The sequence below is a fragment of the Felis catus genome, chromosome D4 (assembly GCF_018350175.1).
Source record: "Felis catus isolate Fca126 chromosome D4, F.catus_Fca126_mat1.0, whole genome shotgun sequence".
Classification (NCBI taxonomy): Eukaryota; Metazoa; Chordata; class Mammalia; order Carnivora; family Felidae; genus Felis; species Felis catus.
This window is the reverse complement of record NC_058380.1, coordinates 76,298,899-76,321,662: the sequence shown is the minus strand read 5'-3', so window position 1 is coordinate 76,321,662 and position 22,764 is coordinate 76,298,899. Positions and strand designations below refer to the sequence as shown.

The 22,764-nt window shown below is 42.1% G+C and overlaps 1 protein-coding gene across 8 annotated transcripts in view; it reads left to right on the top strand.

Moving 5' to 3' along the window:
- ASTN2 (astrotactin 2) overlaps nucleotides 1–22,764 on the top strand; it is an 882,958-nt gene that overhangs the window by 563,713 nt on the left and 296,481 nt on the right. For all 8 annotated transcript variants that reach the window (XM_023242644.2, XM_023242646.2, XM_011288658.4 and 5 more), the window contains one exon: nucleotides 5,368–5,556. In XM_023242644.2, coding sequence (XP_023098412.2) covers nucleotides 5,368–5,556 — 189 coding nt within the window. The remainder of the gene's footprint in view (nucleotides 1–5,367; nucleotides 5,557–22,764) is intronic.

Genomic DNA, 22,764 nt, shown 5'->3' with positions numbered 1-22,764 from the left:
AAAATAAAATGATCAGAGAGCTAAATATCTACAATTGAAAAGAAATCATGAGCTCATGGGTTTTATAGGCAGGTCCTATCAAATCATTAAGGAATGCACAACCACTCTCTTATATAAACTGAACCAGAGAAAGAAACTAAAATGGCTGTTTTCTAATTTGTTCCAAAATCCTAGCATAGTTCTAATGCCTAAACGAGGCAAATATATACTCATCCATTTAGAAAAATCTGGTACATGTATTAGAACTGATGAGCTCCTTATGTGGTACGGTGAAAAATCAACTTATAGAAATCAGTAATAGCTTTCCTCAATATCAGCAGTTTCTACTAGAAAATATAAGGGAAAACATAAGTGAAAACCTGATCCTACTTCTGTAGTGGAAAAGGATGTAATGATAGCAACCACTGGCTGTAAGTTTGGATATACCAAATTCCAGACATAACTCATTTAATCTTCACAGTGGCTCTTTGAGGTGAGTACTTCTTTATAGGTAAGCAGAGCAAGTACAGAGAGGCTAAGCATTTTGTCCAAGGCCACACAGCTAATGGGAGACAAAATCAGGATTTGGCCCCTGGTGATCTGCATCTAAAATGCATGTCTGTAACCTGTGGAACCCTGCATATTGTACCCATACCTAAGAATAAGCCCCGAGAAGACGTTTACGACCAGAAGTCTAAAACTTCAGAGAAGGCTTTAAAGGAACGCTTAATATATAAACCAGAAAGGGAGGGAGGCAAACCATAAGAGACTCCTAAATACTGAGAATGAACTGAAGGTTGATGGGGGTGGGGGAGAGGGGAAAGTGGGTGATGGGCATTGAGGAGGGCACCTGTTGGGATGAGCACTGGGTGTTGTATGGAAACCAATTTGACAAGAAATTATATTTCATATAAAAAATTAAGTTTTGATTGTAATAAAAGGTGTTTGAGCCACACTGGTTTTGGAGCCTTTAAAAATCTAAATAACGGGAAAACAGTGTTTACAAAAAATAATAAAAAAAATTAAAAAACATTAAAGGAACACTTAATAAATGGAGATGCAAACTATTTCTGAATTAGAAAACTCACAACTGTAAAGATCCTAGGATAAGATCAGCTGTGTTGCTGTAACAAATGAAGCCTCCCAAGCCGGAAACGTGTACACAAAAGTTTATTATACGCTTTTCATGCAAGATCCATTGTGATTGAGGTGAACTTCTCCAACCGCAAGTATGCATTTCGATCACATGCTCTCCAAACTTGCCATAGCAAGAGAAGAGGGGGCTTGAGAATCAGACAGGATGTTTTGAAGGTCTGAGTCTGGCAGCAGCTTGCATCACGTCAGCACAGATTCCATCATTCAGAATCCCGTCACGTGGCCCCTCTGGCCCACCTGCAGGGGAAGCTTGGTTGCACAGTCTATGGTACACATCCAGAAAGAGGACCCAGTGTAGCGAATGGAAGACATTGTCTCTGCCACAGTTGGTGGTGGTGCCCCACATAGAGTTGAGTCTCAATATGTATTTCTTACAGGGGAACATTTTTTTTTAATTCCCCCCACATTGGTCTACAAATTCAATGTGATATCACCCAAAATTCTACTAGGGTTTTATGTGGAATTTGACAAGTCAAAATTAAAATTCATTTGAATGGGAAAATAATAAGACGAGTGAGGAAGTTTTGAGATAGAAAATTAGTGTTTACAATGGGGAGGAGACTTACTTGACTATATCCAGACCACGCCTCAAAGCTACAGTAATTCAAGTAGTATATAATCTTTTTCATGTTTTTTCTATTTCTGAGAGAGGGAGAGGGAGAGAGAGAGAGAGAGAGAGAGAGAGGCAAAGAGAGAGGGAGACAAAAGATCCAAAGCAGGCTCTGCCCTGACAGCCGAGAGCTTGATGTGGGGTTCAAACTCATGAACCCTGAGATCATGACCTGAGCTGATGTTGGATGCTCAACTGACTGAGCCACCCAGGAACCCCTCAAGTAGTATAGAATTATTGCAGGAAAATACAGACAGCTAAATAGGAAAAATTCCAACCATGTATACATGGCATACATAGTGATTTAGTATATGACAAAATAGTATTTTACATTAGTTAGTGAACAGATGGACCCTTCAGGTAATGGTTACTCATTTTGAAAATAATGAAGTTAAAATAACCACTCACATCATGCACAAAATTAAATCCATACAGATTAAACAACCAAAGATTTTTAAAAACCTATATAAATACTAGAATAATATATAGAAATGTGTTTTATCATCTGTCGCTTCCTAGGCATTGCACCAAATTCAGAAGCAGTTAAGGACCAGGATAGAGAGGTTATAAGATATCAAAAGTAAGGTTAAAACACAAGTACAGAATGAAAGAAAATTTCAATATGTATGAAAGGAGAAGGAGAACTCCAGAAAATATGCAAAGCATACATAAGCCAATAAGGAAAAAGACAAGAATCACAATAGGAAAATGGTTAAAGCACATGGATGGACAACCTATAGAAGGAGAAATACACATGGCCATGACATCAAAAGGTGGGGAACCTCAGCAGTAATCAGGGAAATGCCAAGCAAAACAAAAATGAGTTTTTTTCCAATCCCATATTGGTGATAATGAACATGAAAGTTATGGGGAAATGGGCTTTCTCAATCATCAGTGATAGGATTGTAGACTGGTAGAGCCCCAACAGACAGCCATTATTAAATCTACCAAAATTTTTAAATTCATAAACCACTGGCCCAGCAATCCTTTTTCTAAGATTTTTTTTAGTAGAAACACATACATGTACATAATGATATATGTACAAAGATCTTCATTATGATACCATTTGCAATAATAAACAGCTATAAACAACCAAAATGCTCATTAATAAAGATTAGCTAAAGGCATTATGGTACATTTATACCGTGCAATGCCAAATAACCATCAGAAAGATAGATCTATATGAATACTGGTTTGAAAAGATCTCTAAGAAATAGTATTAAGTACAAATGCATATCTTATAATAATGTATGGTGTACTTACGAGTTTATTATGAAAAATTTATATATATAATATAATTATATGCATAATATTGTATTTATAAATGTATTTTTAAAAACCTATAAGAATACATAATAGTTAACAATGATGACTACTGATATTAAGTAAAAATATGTGAGGAGTGGAAATGAAGAACTCTATAGACTTTGATAATGTTTAATCATTTATAACAAGAGTATATTTATTCACAGGTGCATGCATGTGTGTGTGTGTCTGTGTGTGTATATAAAGAGAGGAAGCTCTACTCCAGTAAACCATTTCTCATATTTGCTGGGAACCTCCTGGGAGTAGATGGCTGGAACTAGACTTCGTTAGGAACTTACCATATACTCTGTGCATTCATGTAACTCATGTCATGTGTACTCCACCTTTATCAAGGGAGAGTTACTTACATTTAACAAATGCAAAAAGAAGAGGGGATAGACTTGATGAAGGCACCAGGACAGGGCTTCTTCCAACAACCTTCTGCTGTACTTGGGCAGAAGCATGTAGGAAGGACAGTTGGTGCATCTGTTCGACACACTAGAGGTGATAAGAGAACAAGGGAAGAGTGACAGCTTGCTTTATGCAGGAGACATTCCTGGGTTTTCACTAGAGTGATCTTGAGTCAGCGTTTCAGCTCTTCCTATTTGCTTCCTGCCTTCAGTTGAGTTCCACGTGTCTGGCATCAGCTACTGGTTCTTTCAACCTGGGAATATTTTCTTCCCAAACCATCTCTTAGAGCCTCTCCCTTCTTCTGTATGAGTTTCTGAGTCTCTCTGCAGTCAGAGTCAATAGATTTTCACAAATAAGAGCTTGCCTGCTTTCTACTGCCTCTAACTGGCACAGCCTTACCCAGGGTCATTTCATGCAAGTAGAAACAACTGGATTTGGAGAAGACAAGAGTAGAAAAAGGTCCCTTTGTTGCTAAACAGACTCAAATTTGAATGCCACTTTGCCTCTTGCTTACAGTGTGACCTGCTTTACTTGTCTCCTCATTTTGATTCTGGGTAAAGCAGGAATGATGAAATTAACTTGTTTCATGGCCAGAAAATAAATATACAAGAGGCACCTGGGTGGCTCAGTCAGTTAAGTGCCCAACTCTTGATTTCAGCTCGGGTCATGATCTCAGTGTCATGGGGTAGAGCCCTGCGTCGGGCTCTGTGCTGACAGTAGGCTTAGCATGGAGCTTGCTTGGGATTCTCTCTCTAACTCTCTCCGGCTTGTGTTCTCTCTTTGTCTCTCTCAAAAAGAAACATTTAAAAATAGAAATATATGAAATTTCCATGGAAAGTGTCTGCTCAATAAACACCACCATTTCCATCATTACTGTAATTATTTTGCGAAGTACCTTTCAATTCCTCTTTTTGCAGCCAATGTATCCAAGGATGTTATAGCAGCCTAATGAATTAATATAGGGTAGGAGTTTCTACCCCATTCTACAGATGAGGAAATTGAAGATCAAAGAAGTTAAATGACTTGCTGGGGCTCACATAGGTCCAAAGGAGCACAGATGATATTTATACAAGTTTTTTCAGTTGAGCAGCCTATTCTCTTGTGTGTCTTATCTCTTATGTGCACCCTTTTCCCAGTGCATAGCCAAAGGCCATGAACATGTAAAGACTAAAAGAGTTCCCATTTCTGGATTGATTTTTCAGGAGCTGAGACCTCTGTTTCCTCCTCTTCCCCATGCCTAAGAGATTCCTTTTTCACTACAAACATCCCCAGATTGCAAATATTATTTCCACACCCCATTCAGATGCCTATTTAGTCCACAGAGGAGGACCGGTTTAGTCCCTGACTCAAAGGCATGTCAAAGGCCCTTCTGCTGTTAGGATTGGGTAGTTAGAGGTCAACAGAGACTAGGTATATTGCTAATTGAGCAGAAGCAGCGGCTGCAGTGAGCTGTCCGTGGTCCTGGAAGGATCACCTCTGAGTTACAAGGGCAATAACAACCTTGTTTTTGCTACAGTCTTCAACCTTGGTCGACAGATACACTGGGAATAGATTCTGGTTTGAGAAACTAGTTGATAATTCCCTGCGAATTGGTCTGTCATGCTTTTTAAAGTCTGTGTGTCCATGGAAAACAGTTTTTAAATTTGCTTTGTGCGTAGATGTGCACTCTGGTTTCCCCCTCGACTCCTCCAAAATGTCACAAATGACTTTCCCTGAATTTACCAATTTGCAGGATTAATGTGCTTCTCTCTAGACACCTGTGCCCTAGATAGATTCCAGCCAGAATAGCTGTCTCCATTCCTAAACTCTGACCTGTTTTGCAGGCAAAGGAGGCCTTGGTTTTAGGTCATCCACAATGGGGGCATCCAGCATGCGGAGCTAACTCTCGGCTCTGTTTTATTGTGCAGTTGTGTGGAGGAATACAAGCTGGCTCCTGATGGAAAATCCTGCCTAATGCTCTCAGATGTCTGCGAGGGCCCCAAATGCCTCAAACCCGACTCCAAATTCAACGACACCCTCTTTGGAGAGATGCTACATGGTTACAACAACCGGACCCAGCATGTGAACCAAGGCCAAGTCTTCCAAATGACCTTTAGGTATGGGCAGATACTCGCACTTCACTGGTTGGATCACTGACCCAAAATCTGGGCAGGGGGGCGGAAGCCATGGGCACCATGGAATTGAGCTTTGTTAGACTGGCCAGTATCTTTGTAGGCTTATTGATGCCTATCCAATGAAGTGTTACAAGTTAGCAAAATTCATTCCATGAGGTTCCTTTTCCACTGACCTAGCCTTTATTTATCCTGCCCTTCCATTTTTCTAACTCTATCCACATATTTTTAATTCAGCCTTAAATCATCCTATAAGTACAGTTAATGGAATTTTAAAATGTTTAAATTAATCTTTCAGTCTATTAAAAAATAAGTATCCTATGTAGGCTCTTCAGGCAGTTAAAAAATAAAGACATTTAATGAAGTAGAAAATAAAATTCCCATCACCCAGAAATATCCAGAATTAACATTTTCTTGAACATTCTTAAAACTCCTCTCTCCCTCTCTCTATCTACACACACACACACACACACACACACACACACACACTAAATCTCAGTAAAGCTGTTTAGAAATTGCTGTTTTTTGCTCAACAAAATGTCAAAGACCTCTTTCTCTGTTAATAAATATAGAGGTACCTACGAAATTAAAAGATAAGACCATTCTCATATAAGAGCAAACAGAATGAGGATTGAGTTGGCCAAATTATATGAAGATTAGACATGCAGCATCATTATGAAAGCCTCCCTGAGAGATCTGAAGAAGCAGGATTTATCATGTCTCACAATCTGAAGAATCAAAAGATGGTAGAATGAGAAGCATTGTTCTATGTATAAAGAATGATTATCTTTTAAAAAAAAAAACAGTACTTTTAGACAGTTTTGCATGAAAATGTAATAGGATATTATCACAGGGCAGGGTTCACCCTAGCATTTTGAGGTCATGTCAACAAAAGTCAGAATTGGGAAGAAATATCACCATTATAATCATTATCATCCCCATTCCATCATCTAATTAATAATAGTAGTGGTTATAGTAGGAGTGGTAATCATGACCACTATTTATTAAGAAATACTCCATGTCAAACTCTTTACCAAGTATGTTTAGTATTAATAATAATAACAGTAATGAAGATGATGGTGGTGATGATATTAACTCAGCACATGCTGAGGGCATTCTAAGCACTTGCTATCTATTAACCATCTATTAATTTATGTGATCCTCACAATGGCCCTGAGAAGCAGGGTCTATTTTCATCCCCTTTATACAGAAGAAAAATGGAAATGTTAAGTGATTCTCCCTGATATCCCTTCTAGGAAGTGAGAGAGCCAGGATAATACCATTTTAGCTTCATTATTAACACCCTGGGAGGCACCATAGCCTCCATTTTGCACCTGATATGTCAACACCGGAGAGGTAAAGTGACTCTCCCAAGGTCACCAGTGAGAGGCAGAGCAAAGAATCAGGTGTAAATCTGGCTGACTCCAAAGTCTTGCTCTTGTCTTTTCATCCAGTATACCTTGTCACTTCCCGGTTTGTAGAACAAGCATGGAAATGTGAACCCCCTAAAACCATTCACCTGTGTAGTTATCACAGCTGCTTGAGCACCTACTGTTTTCCAAGTACCATGCTGGTTACTTGAGATACAATGAAAAGTAAGATAAAAGTGGCCTGAGATCCTCTGGTGTCTAGGTGTAGTGTGTGGGCATACATGTGTGTGTGTGTGTGTGTGTGTGTTTGTAATCTTATGTACTTATTTAATTTGTGGTAAGTACAGTTGAATAAAGATACAGTGTTCCAAGGTAGCAATTAACAGTAGGCTCTAATTTAGTTGGAGCAGAATAGTGGGTGTGCATCTATTGGATTAGAAAGCAATAATAAGACTTGGGAGTCTACTTTTCAGATGAAGTGTTATTTAACTAATACCTGGAAAATGAGTGAGAGTTAGCATTGGGAAAGATTTCAAGCAGAGACAGATGTTCTAAGAAGGAAAAAAAAAAGCCTTTGGCTTTAAGATAGGAAGAAGTCTGGTGTGGTTTTGGCTGAGAAAGTAAGGGAAGAGTTGTGGGAGGTGAAGCCAGAGCAGCACGTAGTGGCAGATCACGGGGGTCTTGCTGGCCAAGTCTTTATTCTAATAGTAAATGGGAGAACTGATAAAGGGTTAAAAGAGTGGTTGTATTACATTGTTCAACCTCATAGTGACTGCATGGGAGGTAGGTTGCAACGAGGGTGGCATGGGAAAGTGTGAAATGGGGGCTTAGTTGGGGGTATATTTTGGAAGTCACGTAAGAGTGTTGGTGGCTTCAACCGGGATAATGGGAACAGTTAGGAGAGAAAGGGGGATACTGGAAGATATTTAGTTGAAAGGCATAATGCCCAATGGCCAGTGAGCAGTTGTAGGCAGAAGAGAAGGTCAAGCAAGGGATGACTTAAGGGTAATAGGAGTGACTGGTAGCCACACAGCAATTTGGTAGCAGAGTTGAGTCCTTCAAATCCCAGTGAAGTTTCCTTTCTACTATGCAGAGGCTCGAACAGCAGCTGAATGCTACTTTGTTGGAAAAATCTGAGAGACTTAAGGATAATTCAAATGAACTACTCAATACTGGGACTCACAATGCTAACTTTCTGTAGTTTTAATACTTTATGAAACTTCTGTTTTGAGCACCCTGATAGGTAAAATAATGCTGTGTGGTATCCAAAAGAAAGAAAGTGTCCCTTGTTTTTTGAGAAGGGAATTTACAAGCTCGCACAATGACATACACAATCGACAAAAATATATGAATATTTAATTTGCAAAGCGGTAGTACAGTAGTTTTCAAAGAATTTCTTTGTGAAGCCTTTTGAGAAGAATTAGAAGGAACGATAAGGGGTTTCTCAGAGGATGAGGCTTATGAATTGGGGTTTGAAGTGATAGCAAAGAAAAGTACTTCTTGGGAGGGATAAGAGTTGGAAGGGCATTTTCTGGTCGAGGAACGAGTCTGCAGATGGACAGATACAGATAAGCAGGGGTGGGGACTCAGCAGAACAAGTCTCCACATAGACCCGGCTCCAAATCCTGGTCCCACCCATGACAAGCATAGTCATCTCATCACTTTCCAGCCACTGTGATGGACCCGTTGTATGTTTTATGTAGCTTGATTTCTCACAGCAGCTATCAGACTGGCTGGCTAAGTGGTCAAATGTACTAATTCTCATTCTCTTGTGTGGAGATTAGCTTTGGGTGCAAAAGAAGGACCCAAACTGGAAAGTAAGATGCTAGATCCCAAAGAACCTCCATGGAATCCCAGATCTCATTTACATATGGAGAAGGGACTTGGGCAAGGTCACAAAACAAGTCACTGCAAAGCTAGCTCATGACCTCAGGTCAGATCCCAGCATGCTGGCCTTTCTACTACCAACAAACTGATCATTAAGAGAGAGCATGTTGCTGTAACGGCAGAGCCTGGGAGTCTCCAGGCTCTGACAGAATTTTAGCCCCATCCGGAATCCTCATTCTGCCTCAAACACTCTGCTCATTGTTTCCAACCCTTCAATCTTGAGTTGTTTCTGAATAGCCAGGGTCTATGTCTGCCCTGATTTGCTCATTGAAAGGAGTGTAGTGAATAGACCACACTTTCTCTTTTGACAACAGCCTCAAGATTTAGGGAACTCCCCAGACTACCATTGTATTTGATTCACCCATTTCACATAAACTCTCTTATCCTTGGCTTCAGTTAAACTTTTTTTTACAATTATTTCCATCCTTAGACCATGTCACCTCTCGGAGGCACATGGTAAGGCAGTTGACTTCCCACAGTGGGAAGCCGAGTGGCTCCTGATGAGTCTAAATTTATCTCTTTCAAGGCTCCCTTACTGAGCCTCAGACAGGGGGGAGGCAGTGGCTTCTCTGTCCTCCAAGTTCCAGAAGGCAGGCTTGCAAAATTTTCAATATCAAAGGCAGTTGTCATTTCTCACCTCATCCCCCGTTCCTTTTCTCCCTCCTCCAAGTAATCTTCGGTCCAGCCCTCCAGAGTAGCCAGCAGGCACCCCACCAGCCGTCCTGCCATATGCCTCATTTCCTGACAACCGCCTGGCCTGGGATTTCAAACTGTCTACCAGCTAGAGTCTCCTGCATGACAGGCACCACTCTGCTTCATTCTCCTCCCTGCCCCTACCTCGATCCTCACACCTAGCAAATGCTGACAGAGGACAGATGTGCATTCTCATTTCCTCCATCGAATCTCTGGAAAAGCAACCTGGATTTCTGGTCTACGAAAGGCCTCCCATTTCAAGTCTCTACACTGCACAAGACCTTAACGATTAGACCCAACCCCTTGTTGCACACATAGAGAAACTGAGACCCAGCAAACAATATAACTTTTCCAGGGCTTGCCATGATCTGGGGCCCGTTTGAGACTCAAGGTTAGAGTTTCTGACTCTCAAACCAATGTTCTCTGGCTTCTGGTTCTGTTGTAAGGGATGTCTGTCACTTCCTCATATCCCTTTAATAGCATGTGGTCAACACAGAGGGAGGACTCAGGTGCCATTGGGGGAAGCCAGATTCTTTTTTTTTTATGTTTACTTATTTTTGAGAGAGAGAGACAGACAGACAGACAGACAGACAGACAAAGAGACAGAGACAGAGAAGACAGAGCACGAGCCGGGGAAGGGCAAAGAGAGAGGGAGACACATCATCCGAAGCAGTCTCCAGGCTCTGAGCTGTCAGCACAGAGCCCAACGTGGGGCTCGAACTCCCAAACTGTGAGAGCATGACCTGAGCCAAAGTTGGATGCTTTAACCAACTGAGCCACTCAGGTGCCCCAGGGGACGACGGATCCTTAATGACGGATAGACTTTAGGCAAGAGCCACCCCCGTGTACATGATTCTGCAGGAACGTGATTCCTTTTCTGACCACCTTCTCAGGTTGCCATGTTTAGGCTGCAGCCTGTCCCTGAGAGATGAGCATGTGGGGATGCTTAGGACCCTGACAAACCTGGGAGTTTTCCACTGTGTGTGAAGATTTTGTGTGGCACACTCTAAGAGACCACACAGAAAGTTAGAGATAGGAAAAGAGTGACAACGAGAAGCAGTCACAGAGACAAAGCAGAGACAAAAGGTGGGGAAGTAGGAAGGAGTGAGAAATGAAAGGTTTGGAGGACAGACCTCAAGTGAGAGAGGAAGAAGATAGAGTTCATACTCAAGTCACAGCAGAGTTTAGTCCCAGGATGGGTAGAGGTTATTTTAAGAACCTGGGTGTTTGGGGCGCCTGGGTGGCGCAGTCGGTTAAGCGTCCGACTTCAGCCAGGTCACGATCTCACGGTCCGTGAGTTCGAGCCTCGCGTCGGGCTCTGGGCTGATAGCTCAGAGCCTGGAGCCTGTTTCTGATTCTGTGTCTCCCTCTCTCTCTGCCCCTCCCCCGTTCATGCTCTGTCTCTCTCTGTCCCAAAAATAAATAAACGTTGAAAAAAAAGAACCTGGGTGGTACCTGGAGAGAGCTCTGGATTAGGAATCCGTTTCCTAATCAGATGGACATGAATGGACATAAAACTTTATGAAATTGTCAGATTCTGTAGAAACATGGAGAGTCAACGTAGTTCACTCCTGAGTTACCCCTGAAACTCAGGAAGTGATGTCAAGTTTTGCTGGTTCTAATCCCTTTCGGTGCACATTGTGGGTCTTAATGACCCACGCAGGGTTGCCATTAGAATTCCCTCCTCTTAGCTCTCCATCAATGAGGGAATTGGGAAAGATTGTCGGAATGAGATAAAGTCATCAAAGGTTGGTGGTATTTGATTTTTTGTTTGTATTTTACCTCCTTCCCTCCCTAATCCTCATCCATCCTACCTCATTCCTGTAAGAAAGAGAGGTCAACTTTGGTTATAGATTGCAGGGATTTAGATAAACATCACTCAAGAGCTCTTATTCAGCCTGGAGTCTCAGAAATTGCAGTGAAGGAAGTTGCTTGGGAATGGGGGCTGAGCAAATTACAATTGTAGATTTTGCAAAAGCCTCATCAAAAATAAGATGGTTCCGCTGGCAATAGATGTTTGCTCATAGGCCTTCCAGGATGACCTACAAAGAGCACGAGGAGCTCATGAGAGATTTGCTAGAAAGGCGCTTTTCAGTCTAGTCTGCTTATCAGATGTGCACATTGTACAGCGTAAGAGGATAGTTTTGGGTGAGATGTGGGATTTCAGGATGAGGCACCACCAGCCTACGCCTGGTGAGACAGAAGGGCTCTCTTTAAGCATTTGAGAAAAGCTGGCTTTTGTTAGTGGCACCCACTTGTTTCCCAGTGGAGGGTCCTGAGTCAGATCTTATTAAGTGGCCTCCAAAGCTATTTTTCTAGTGCCTTCCTGGGAGATGGCTAATGATACATGCTGTTTCTGGATCCTTCCCTTCCCTCCCTTCTCCCTTTCTCTCATTTTCTCCAGTTAGCCATATGCATTTTTGTTATGTGCCAGATCCTATACCATGTACTTTATATATTTTCTTATTTAATGTTCCCAATACCAATCACAAAATAGCCCTTAACAACTTGGTTTTATTTAAAAAAAAAAAAAAGAGGAAAGGAGGGGTGCCTGGATGACTCAGTCAGTTGGGCGTCCGACTTCCGCTCAGGTCATGATCTCGTGTTTCGTGAATTCAAGCCCTATTTTGGGCTCTGTGCTGACAGCTCAGAGCCTGGAGCCTGCTTTGGATTCTGTGTCTCCCTCCTGACAGAAACATCATCTCCATGTACTTCTGTGAACACTATGGTAATGGGAAGGGAATTTGCTCTCATTACTTCCTCCTAGAGGTGACTTTCTGCTCATGTTCCATTGGTCAAATCCAGTCCTATGGTTACAGTACCCCTCAAAGTATTGAGCAGGGACATGAAGTGCTGTCTACCAGGTGCTGAGAAGATCAAGAAAAACATGGGACATCAATACCATTTACTACACCGAGGTATAGAGATGTTAAGCTAACTAGCCTAATAGTCATACAGCTATCAGGTGATAGAACTTCAATCTAACAACAAAGCCCATCCACCAGTGTAACTTTCAGGCTTCTAGCATTCTCCCACTTGACATCACCACCTATATGAGAACCGTAATAAGACCTTCTATTCTTTTCTTGACCATTTCCTTCATTCATCTCCCCAAAAAAACACCATATTTATAAATGGATGAACTTTGAAGAAGTTTCAGTGATGCTCCCTCCTTTTGTAGATGAGATGCCTAAGTCTCACAGTGTTTAAATGAACTACTTAAAATCATATAACTAGTAAATGAAAAAGTCAGGCTTCCAACCCCCAGTCTGTTGGGCTGCACTGTATCCACTCTGAAGCTTTAAAGATCTATGATCCAGCTTCCACACTATATAGATGGCAACATCAAGGTCAAGCCTCCATATAAAGAATTAATGGTAGAGATAGGACTGGAAGCTGTTTTTCTGCATTCTCAGGCCTGGGTGTTTTGTGATACACCATGGTATTACTATAGCAAGAGAAAGCAAAGGAGGCTGCTGGTGGAGAGATTATTAATTAAAAGTGGCATTAGCTTCTGATTCTCAAGACAATTTTCAAGTCTACCTGTACAGTCATATCCCAACTCTTGACAATATCCTCAACTTGCCACCTGGAGACACAGCTGTATGTTCCCTTCTCTAGGGAATAAATTAATGAGACTTTAGTAGTAAACTGAGGACAGAAATTAGAGGCTGGATCACGGGAGTTAAGAGGCGACTTTCCCTGGGGCCCTGACTCTTGGGCTGGCTACAGAAGAATCTCTCTTTGGTCTATGCATTTTCCCAGGGTTTCTGGACATCTTCTGCAGGAGTGAAGGCCAATGTGTCCCCTGTCCTATAGGCCCTGGAATAAAAAAGCTGAGTTTCCATACCTGTTCTGCCACTTCCTGTTGGATCACCCTTGCTCATTCTCTCCTGATCAGTTGCCGTTTCTATAAATTAAGGTTATGGCAGAACTTAGACGAATACTGAGGAATACAGGCCTCTTCCTATTCAACCCTCATGGCCACAGGCTTAGTGAAGCTTCTCCTACTCACCTGATCATAAGAATCACCTGGAGCTGCACCAAGACTTACCAATTGTTGTTTTTTGTTGTTTTGTTTTTTTTCCCCCTCCTAAAATAAGGAGCTTGGGAAAGTGAAGCATCACCATATTCCCATGTGCCTCACATTATCCAGCAGTTTGGAGATGTACTGGCCTCGTGTCTAAGATGCCAGACTCTAGAGTCTGAGTCCTAGCCTGCGACCTGTCAACTGTATGACCTTGGGCACATTTGTTCATTGTGCCTCGGGTTCCTCATCTCTAAACTGGAAATAATGACAATACCTACTTCTTGATGGTATTGTGATGATTAAAACTTTTTGAATGTGTATTTATTTTCAAGAGAGAACGTGAGCAAGGGAGGGACAGAGAGGGAGACACAGATTCCAAAGCATGCTCCAGGCTCTGAACTGTCAAATGCCACCACGAGAAATGATGAGGCATAAACCCTGCATCTGCCATTGCATAGCTGTGTGGCTTTGGATAAATCTCTTACCCTCTGTGAACCTCAAGATATTCAACTGTAAAGTGGGGTTTTAACCTAAAAATATCCTCTAAGACCTGTCATTATCCTCCCAGCTTCCTCCACCCAACATGTTTTGGTGAATACATTGCTTTGGTGAAATGCCCAGGGTAGGGGTAGGAACAGAGCCCTTCATGTTCTGTGGGTCTTTGGGAGGTGGACCACTCAGCCAGCATTGTGGAATAGGCAACCGCCCAAGGTCACCTTCTTTTGGAAGGACAAAATCTTGCTCATGTATTGTATTACCTGTGTCCTGTAGGATAGCTCCTTTGTTTCTGTATGAATGACCTACATTCAATGAGGAATGTGGGATTTAGATGCCCATGTGTACTGTGTGGAATTTGATAATGGGCCATGGCTTATGCCTAAAAGTTCTGGAAGTGTGGAACACTTCTGTGGAAATATTAAAAATATGTAATAACCAGCTTAGAAGTGGTCCTGACCTATAGGAAAGGATATGCATCTAAACACAATGAAGGTTAACCAGTAAGTCCTATGTTCTGCGCAGAACCTACTTGTTCAGATCCTACTTTTCCTTCTGGTACATTACCCAGTACCCTTAGAGATGATTGATATTATAAAACCAGATTTTCTTTACCTTTCAAAGCCTGACTTTGAGGGTCATAGGAAGGTATTTCTCCCATGACACATGTAGAATGGGTTGACTGCGATACTTCTACATGAGAAAACTAGAGCTCAGAGAAGTGAAGTATGGCATACAAGGTGATACAGCAGGTGAGGGAGCCAAGAGTCATGCCCTGCTCTCGTCTCCATTCTGTAGCCTCCAGATAATGTGTGCAAATGCACACACATACGGCTCAAACCATATGATCCTCGAAGAGTAGGAAAGCAAGTAAAAGCTCATCATCATTATTATACACAAAAACCCTATCTAAAGGTAGGACTTTTCCCTATGTCTGCTTATAGCCAGAACATAGTACATATGAACTACACTGGTGATTCTCAACCTCTAATATGCATACAAATCACCGAGGGATCCTGCTAAAATAGAGGCTCTGGTTCAGTGGGTTGAAGATAAGACCTGAAACTCTGCTTTACAAATGAGTTCCCGGGTCTGAGGACCAGCTTTGAATAGCAAGGCATTAAACTGAACTTTTCATGAGTTGTGAGCCCAGGTTATGCCTGAGACTAGAGAAGGATTGTCCCTCTTCCATTTTCCTACTGGAGAGCAGTATTCAAGTCCCAGGGCCAATGACACCTAGAAGGCCATGCACTCCCAAAGGAGTCTTCATCCAGAGCGACCAAGTGCAGAGACTGTATTTGGGGTTTGCAGCAGCCAGGGTGACAGTCTTGCCCTGTAATCCAACAGGCCCCTAGTGTATAATGTAGCACAACTTGTTTTCTGCGTCCATCCATCCATCCATCCATCCATCCATCCATCCATCTCCTCTGCTTAGTGATGGCTATGGGATGCTCTGAGAATCAGTCCCAGTTGGGGGGAGACACTCATCCTGAGTCCAGTATCCTGAAGCCATGGTTGGGTGCCCAGATCAGAGCCTCCTGTGTGCCACAATCTCAGTTCACCACCATTGAATGCAGCAGAGAAGACTTTGCAGCAGAGAGCTGGGCTACAGTCAGCTTCAGGTGGAAGACAGACTCCTGAAACAGTAGTGAGAAATCCATTTGGGAGGAGACACCGGCCTGAGTGAAGCTTTATTATTATTATTATTATTATTTATTATTATTATTATTCTTTAATATTTTTAACATTTTTTTGAGAGACAGAAAGAGACAGAGAATGAGCAGGGGAGGAACAGAGAGAGAGGGAGACACAGAATCCGAAGCAGGCTCCAGGCTCTGAGCTGTCAGCACAGAGCCCGACGTGGGGTTTGAACCCAAAACTGTGAGATCATGACCTGAGCCGAAGTCAGTTGCTTAACTGACTGAGCCACCCAGGCGCCCCGAAGCTTTATTATTATTAAGTGCTTAGACAAAAATCTCATACCCTCAACACTCATTAGTATAATTGGGGACAGAAAGAAAGTAGTAAAATTAAGACCTAGTGAAAGATGCTTTTTACTTTTTGCATGCGGGGAGCATGGAATTGCAATCCATTTCTAAAAAAGGCCTCTCTAATCTTTCTCCCTAATTATAGTAAGAGAAGAAAGACAAATAGCAACTTTAATTTTTTTTTTAATTTTGTTCTTGGTGTTCACATCTCTAAATCTACCAAACGTGGTCATTTTATGAGGAAAACAAATTATACATAGCGTATTTTGAATGTTCTCCGACTAACCTAAAACTGTGTCGTTTAGTCTGCAGAAGGTGCTAAAACAACAAAAGCAACCAGGTTCATTTCCCTTCTCCCCCTGCATTTTTTTGGTTTTCAAAATCCCTGACTCTGTTCTTTTTCTAGGAGGGGGAAGCCTATTGGAACCACTGAGCCATCCAAAGCAGAGACAATTTTTAAAGAACCACAATTTCATTCCACGAAAATGTAGGCGGTAACTCAGGCTGGTCTAAGTGCTCAGAAGAAAAAGTCCATAGGGGAGCCTATGGAACAGATAAGGATAGATTGTAATTAGCACAGTAATTGTAATTAGCAGAGCAATTGTAATTAGCACAGTGATTGTTTGTTCATAATGGGTGCTTCCAAAGTGACTCCAGGCAGTTTGTTCTCTTAAGTATCTTCTCCCGTTTCCCTGGTGATCTTGTTTACACTGCTAATGTACTAATGTGCTTAGCAATCTCTTTTATAAATAAACACTCCAAAGGTACAAGCCAGCCCAGCCCCTGGCCAAGCATTATGCATCCTTAATTAATGGAGTCCACAGCGATGAAATTTTACTATATTTGCATTATGCTAAGGCAACATCGGGTGTATCACTCTCTGAAGAAGTCACACCTTAGAAGTCATTGGTTGTTTTTGTCATTTTGTTAATTACAGGAGGGAATGAAATGGCCAGAGGGCTGCACTTGAGGTCAGAGACTCCAGTCCTGGCTTTACCACTGGTTCCCATTTGCTTTTAACAAGTTTTTGTTGCTCGGCTGTGATGTATGAGCTTTGAGGATGAAAAGATGAAGGAGACAGTCCAGGTCTCTATGCTTATGCAGATGGACCACTGGCCACTGGTGAGCAGAGGTAGGGGAGGCGTCCTGAAAGCTGCTGGCTGAAATCTGGAGTCTGTGATTAAGAGTTAGCTAGGTGGGAGAGTGCCCCCAGGCAAGTAAGAGCACAGAGCATCTGCAGACATGGACGTCTAGAGGATCTTGAAGAAGGTGAGGAAAAGGGATTGTAGAAATAAACCATGGTGGGGGATGGGCATTCAGTCAGGAAGGGTTATTTAAACCCTGACGGTAATGGGACCATTACTGGCTATGAAACTTTTCACCGTCTTAGAACCTTCTGAGGCCAGTTTGCTCACCACTAAATCAGGGAACATCATCATACCAACCCCACAGGAGAATTATGGTGGGGAGGGAGAGGTGATGAGAAAAGTCAGGTTAAAATGCTTTGTAAATGTAAAGACATGTGCAAATGTTAGTGACATTTTCCTAACATGAATCTGAGGATCTGTGAGATGCCACTTACTCTGAAATTTTGTGCCGGAGCGCCCATCCTGGCACACTTGAGATCATGTGAGATGCAAATTCACCAACATTACTTTCTTTGTGTTCCTTCCAGAGAAATGAAACAGTAAGTCTATTCTAAGCTCACATTAATAAGCCTACGCATGTGTATCAGGAAAATTAATTTTTAGGGAAATATTTCCATTTCAGGGAGATGCCCTGAATAGAAATGTAGTTAGTAACAATTCTAATGAAAGATAGGATCACAGTTTATTGGATGTGAATTAATACAGAGAGCTCCAAGGGCAGTGACTGGGGTTTTATGTAACATCACCGCTGAATAATTTCTATTAATGATAATCTAGTGAAACACCTCAAAGGTGGCTTTTAAGAGTCCAAAATGAGCATTTATTTTTATGTCTCATAAGATCCTCAGAGGAGCCCATTAAGTGGGCAATTAATTAGCAGGCATAAGCCAGGAGCAGAAGCTGCAGTCATTTGGGTAACCCAGTCCTAGTTAATTCAGTATATTCCTGACCACGTTGCAAGAATCAACCCTGAATCAGTCAGCCACCTCTCCATTCTCTGTGCGGGTCCCTGCACTTGCCATGACCTGTGACCTTGAAGATGCTTCAGCTTGTTTTGGATGCTGTCTAGAGTAGGAAGAAAAACAGGATAAAGGGATGAGTCTTCCCTGCCCACTCACGGTTCAGAGAACTGAAGTTCAGAGAACTCAGCGTTCTACAAGTTTGTATTAATTCCCCCTCTACTTCTAAGGAGTCATGAGAACCCAACCACTGGGAATATACAAGCCTATAGGAAATCTTGCAGCTGTGTTTGCAAAGGAGGTGGAAACCTAGTTTGAAATTAAACTAAATAGCAATTAAATTCTCCTTCAGCTGTGTGATTCACCCAATAAATAGACACTGAGTACTTATCATCTGCCAGGTTCTGGAGCTAAAAGCTGAGCAGGACTCAAGGAGCCCAACATTGGTATAAAGGGGAAAAGGATATAGTTTTTATTAGTATTATTTACATTTGTGTTTCCTTTTTTTTTTTTTTTCTTTCTCAAAGACCTGGGAGCATCTCTTTTTGAAACGTAATTATGGAGAAAGATAGAGAAATGCATTTGCAAATTCAAAATAAGTCAATATGTAGGACATACCTATTGGTCAACCCCCCTTTCCTAGTGCCAGAGTCCTCCAGTACCTCCCGCCTTCCCACCCCAGCCTCAAAAATCCTCTGCCCTCTAGCCCAGTGGAACTGAGTTCAAACCCCTCTCTTTTATTGCAGTAGCCTTGAATAAAGTCAGTGATTCAGACTACCTTAATTTGTACGTAACGTCCTTTTGTTCTGATCCTGGCTCTTATCCAGCGCTGTGACTTTCAAAGCAGAAATTTCATCAGACTGTGTCGAACAGGCCAGAAAGAGGTTATTCAAGACTGCTGCAACAGGGAGAGAGGTCTGAACTCAGTTGCATTCAGACAAGGTCAGGAGGGTTTCTGCGGTTGGGGTAAGCAGGTAGAAGGGTACCAGAGGACTTCAGGGGAGGGTCACCAGCGGAATACATCCCACAGATGGAGTTATTCCAAATCCAAAGACGTATTTCTCTGCTGTCTTCCTTGACGACTGTGTTTTAAAGAGATGGCTTTCGGATCCTTAAGAAAGACCTTCCTTCCTGGGTTGGAGAACTAGCCAGACACTTCTTGAAAGATTTACTTGCTAAAGGTGCAGATAAAGAATTTATAGGGACACTTGTCTAAAGCCATAGTCTGAGAAAGAGAGGTCAGACACCTAGAGTCAGGAAGAAGCTTGTTTGAAGATGGGTCAAGTTGAGAGAATCTCAAGGCCGGCTTCGTCACTACTATACCTTTACCTGTCTGTCTTCTGGGCTCCTTTGCCTGTGACAGTTTTGGAAGGCTTATTTTTTATATACACAAAGTAGTTTTATTCACAAAGTTCAAAAACAAAAGCAGCATAAAATACATACGATGGTAGTTTTTCATCTTTTCCCTGTTTTCTGCCGTCCCTATTCCCCTGGCCCTACCCTACTGTTACTCCTTTCTTGGGGATCTTTCCAGTGTTTTTTACATATAAATCCAAGCAAGTAAGATTAAATATTATCCCTCCCCTTTCTTCCATAAAAATCACACAAAGTATATTGATTTTTTTTTTTTTTACTTTTACCCTCATTTAGTGATATCTCTTAAAGGTCTTTCCATAGGCGATGAACTTTTAAAAAAATGACACAGAGAACATTCTAATACAGGGATCCCATCAGTGATATACGATGCCATCATGGAAAAACTAGGGGCCTCAGAGAGGAGAGAGAGCAGGGTTTTGGAGACTGAATTCTTCCTCTTGGTCTGTCATGCCTCACACAGGTGATTTCTCCTTTCTCAGCCGAGTCTCCTCATCTGTACGATAAGGTCCTGATAAGGTCTTTACATCTTGTTGTGTCATTGTGAGTCAACTAAGTCCTAGTAAAATTAATAGTAGTGGCAGTAGTAACAATAGTAACAAGAATAGCAGTGACAAACATACAGGACTTATTTTGCACCAGGCGCCATTGTATCTTTATTTAACCAAAACTTTACTGAGTACCTGTTTAGATGTCACTCACTGTCTTTGGAAAGCCAGGAATATAGCAATGAACAAAGCCCCTAAAATCCCTGCCCTCATGAGTTGTATTCCAGTGTGGGAGACAATCAACAGATAACTATATAGAGACTATGTCAAGTGTAAACACGATGGAGGGAGGCAGGATCATAGGGCTGGCATGTGCTGGGCAGGGGGTCCTGTTTAATACAGGCTGAACAGAAAAGCCCTCTTTGATAAGGTGATACTTGCACGTAGGTCTTAGGTGAGATCGTGAGCTTTGCAGGTACCTAAGGAAGAGCCTCCGGGTGGAGGGTGCAGCAAGTTCATAGACCCCTGGCATGATCCATGAACAAAAAGGAGTTCAGGTGGATGGAACATAGTGAAGGGGGGGGGGGGGGTGAGTAGTAGGAGAAAATGTTCTAAGTTAAAAAATAATGGATGGCAAGTAGAACGCTGTGGCAATCTGTGTGGAGTCCCATGAGTCATGTAAATGCCATACTTTGGATTTTATCCTGAGTGAGAAGAGAAGCAAGCCAGTGCATGGTTTGACTAGAAGAGGGCTCTAATCTCACTCATATTTTTAAAAGACCATTCCATCTGGGGTGTGAAGAATAGACTTTAGTGGCCAGGATAGAAGCAGGGAAAGCCGTTCCAAGGCTTCTGCAGTGGTTCAGGTGAAAGACAATGGAGCATGGCTGTACGAGTTGACATGGTGGGCAGATTCTGGGTGTATTCTCAAGATAGGGCAACAGAATTTGCTGATGAGGGAGAGGAAGCAGGAGGTGAGGTTGGCTCTCTGTTTTAGCCTACGCCACTGGACAGATGGAAGTCCCATTGATGGAGACAGGAGAGGAGGCATAAGGGAGGGGAGCAGAAACAGAAATTCGATTTCAGCCATATTAAAAAATGAACTCATTTGTGGAAAATTCCAGCCATTAATAAAAGTAGGCAACAGTATCATAAACCCCAGGTCATCATCACCCTGCTTTAGTAAACGTCATCTGGCGATATCTCACGTATTTCCTCATGAAGATGTCAGGAAGCCAGTTGGATATACCAACAGAGAAGAGAAACTGGCCTTGAAATACAAATGTCAGATTACTTAGCATATGACTGATATAAAAGAAATGAGAGGAGACAGACTCATCAGGGAGTAGAGAGAGAAGAGATGAGCCCAGGCCCAGAGCCCAGGGGCTCCCATACTTACAGGTCAGAGAAATGAAGAGGCACCAGCCAAAGAGGATGAGAACGAGTTCCCAGTGACCTAAGAGGAGAACTCAGGGAGGAGCTTTACCTGTATAAACCCATTCAGCTCCCACAGCAGTGTGATGTCCAGAGATGACACTAATTTTCTCAGTCACCCAGCTTAGAAATAAATGGTGGAGCCAGGATTGACATCTAGGCAGTGTGGCTCCAAACCCATGCTCAAACATCTCTTCCTCCCTTCCCCTTACACCACACAGTCACATGTCCTCCTCCATTCATATCACCGTGCTGGGCTCAGGGACTGGAGGGTGGCGGGAGCTGGGGAATGGAGGAAGCATATTATAAAAATATGCCCAGGCTAAAAGTTAACCAACCACGCAGGACATGATGTATATGATAGACCACCAAATTACCTTGGTCAATAATTCAATACTGCCTAATAATATTAACGATGATGATAATTGCTATTTACCGAGCACACATGTATGGGTCAGAGACTCTGCACAGTGCTTCAAGTACTTGTCTTCTTCACTCCTCACAACAAGCTCATGGAGATGAGCCAATGTTATATCCATTCTGCAGAGAAAGACACTGAGGTTACTGAGCTTAGAAAGTGGTGGCGAGGGATTTGCTCTGTTCCACCAATGGCTTTGCAGTCACATTGTTGAGGAGGGAGGGAAGGGCACCCACGGGCTTTGCGATCAAGTAGTTGGTGGGTTCGAATCCTAGCTCTCCACAATATGATCTTCATTATTTACCCACCCAGACTGTTCTTTGCCCATGGAAATAATGACGAAAAAAATTATATCTTGTGTTTGTGCTATTTTTCCACTGAAATACTTGTAAAGACCTAAATTAAATTAATATTTGTGTGATTCTTTATTCAATGTCTACCTTCCCTACTGAAATGAGACCTGGCACGTTTTTGACTGTCAGTATCAATCCCCAAGACCTAGCTAGCAAAGTGTCTATACGACTAAGGTTGTCACAAATGGTAGCTGTAAGTTCAAAGTTGATTTTTTTAATTTATTTTTTTATGTTTTCATTTTTTTAATATGAAATTTATTGTCAAATTGGTTTCCATACAACACCCAGTGCTCATCCCAACGGGTGCCGTCCTCAATGCCCATCACCTACTTTCCCCTCCCTCCCACCCCCTATTAACCCTCAGTTTAGTCTCAGTTTTTTTAAGAGTCTCTTATGGTTTGTCTCCCTCCCTAACTTTTTTTTTCCTTCCCCTCCCCCCATGGTCTTCTGTTAAGTTTCTCAGGATCCACATAAGAGTGAAAACATATGGTATCTGTCTTTCTCTGTGTGACTTATTTCACTTAGCATAACACTCTCTGGTTCCATTCATGTTGAT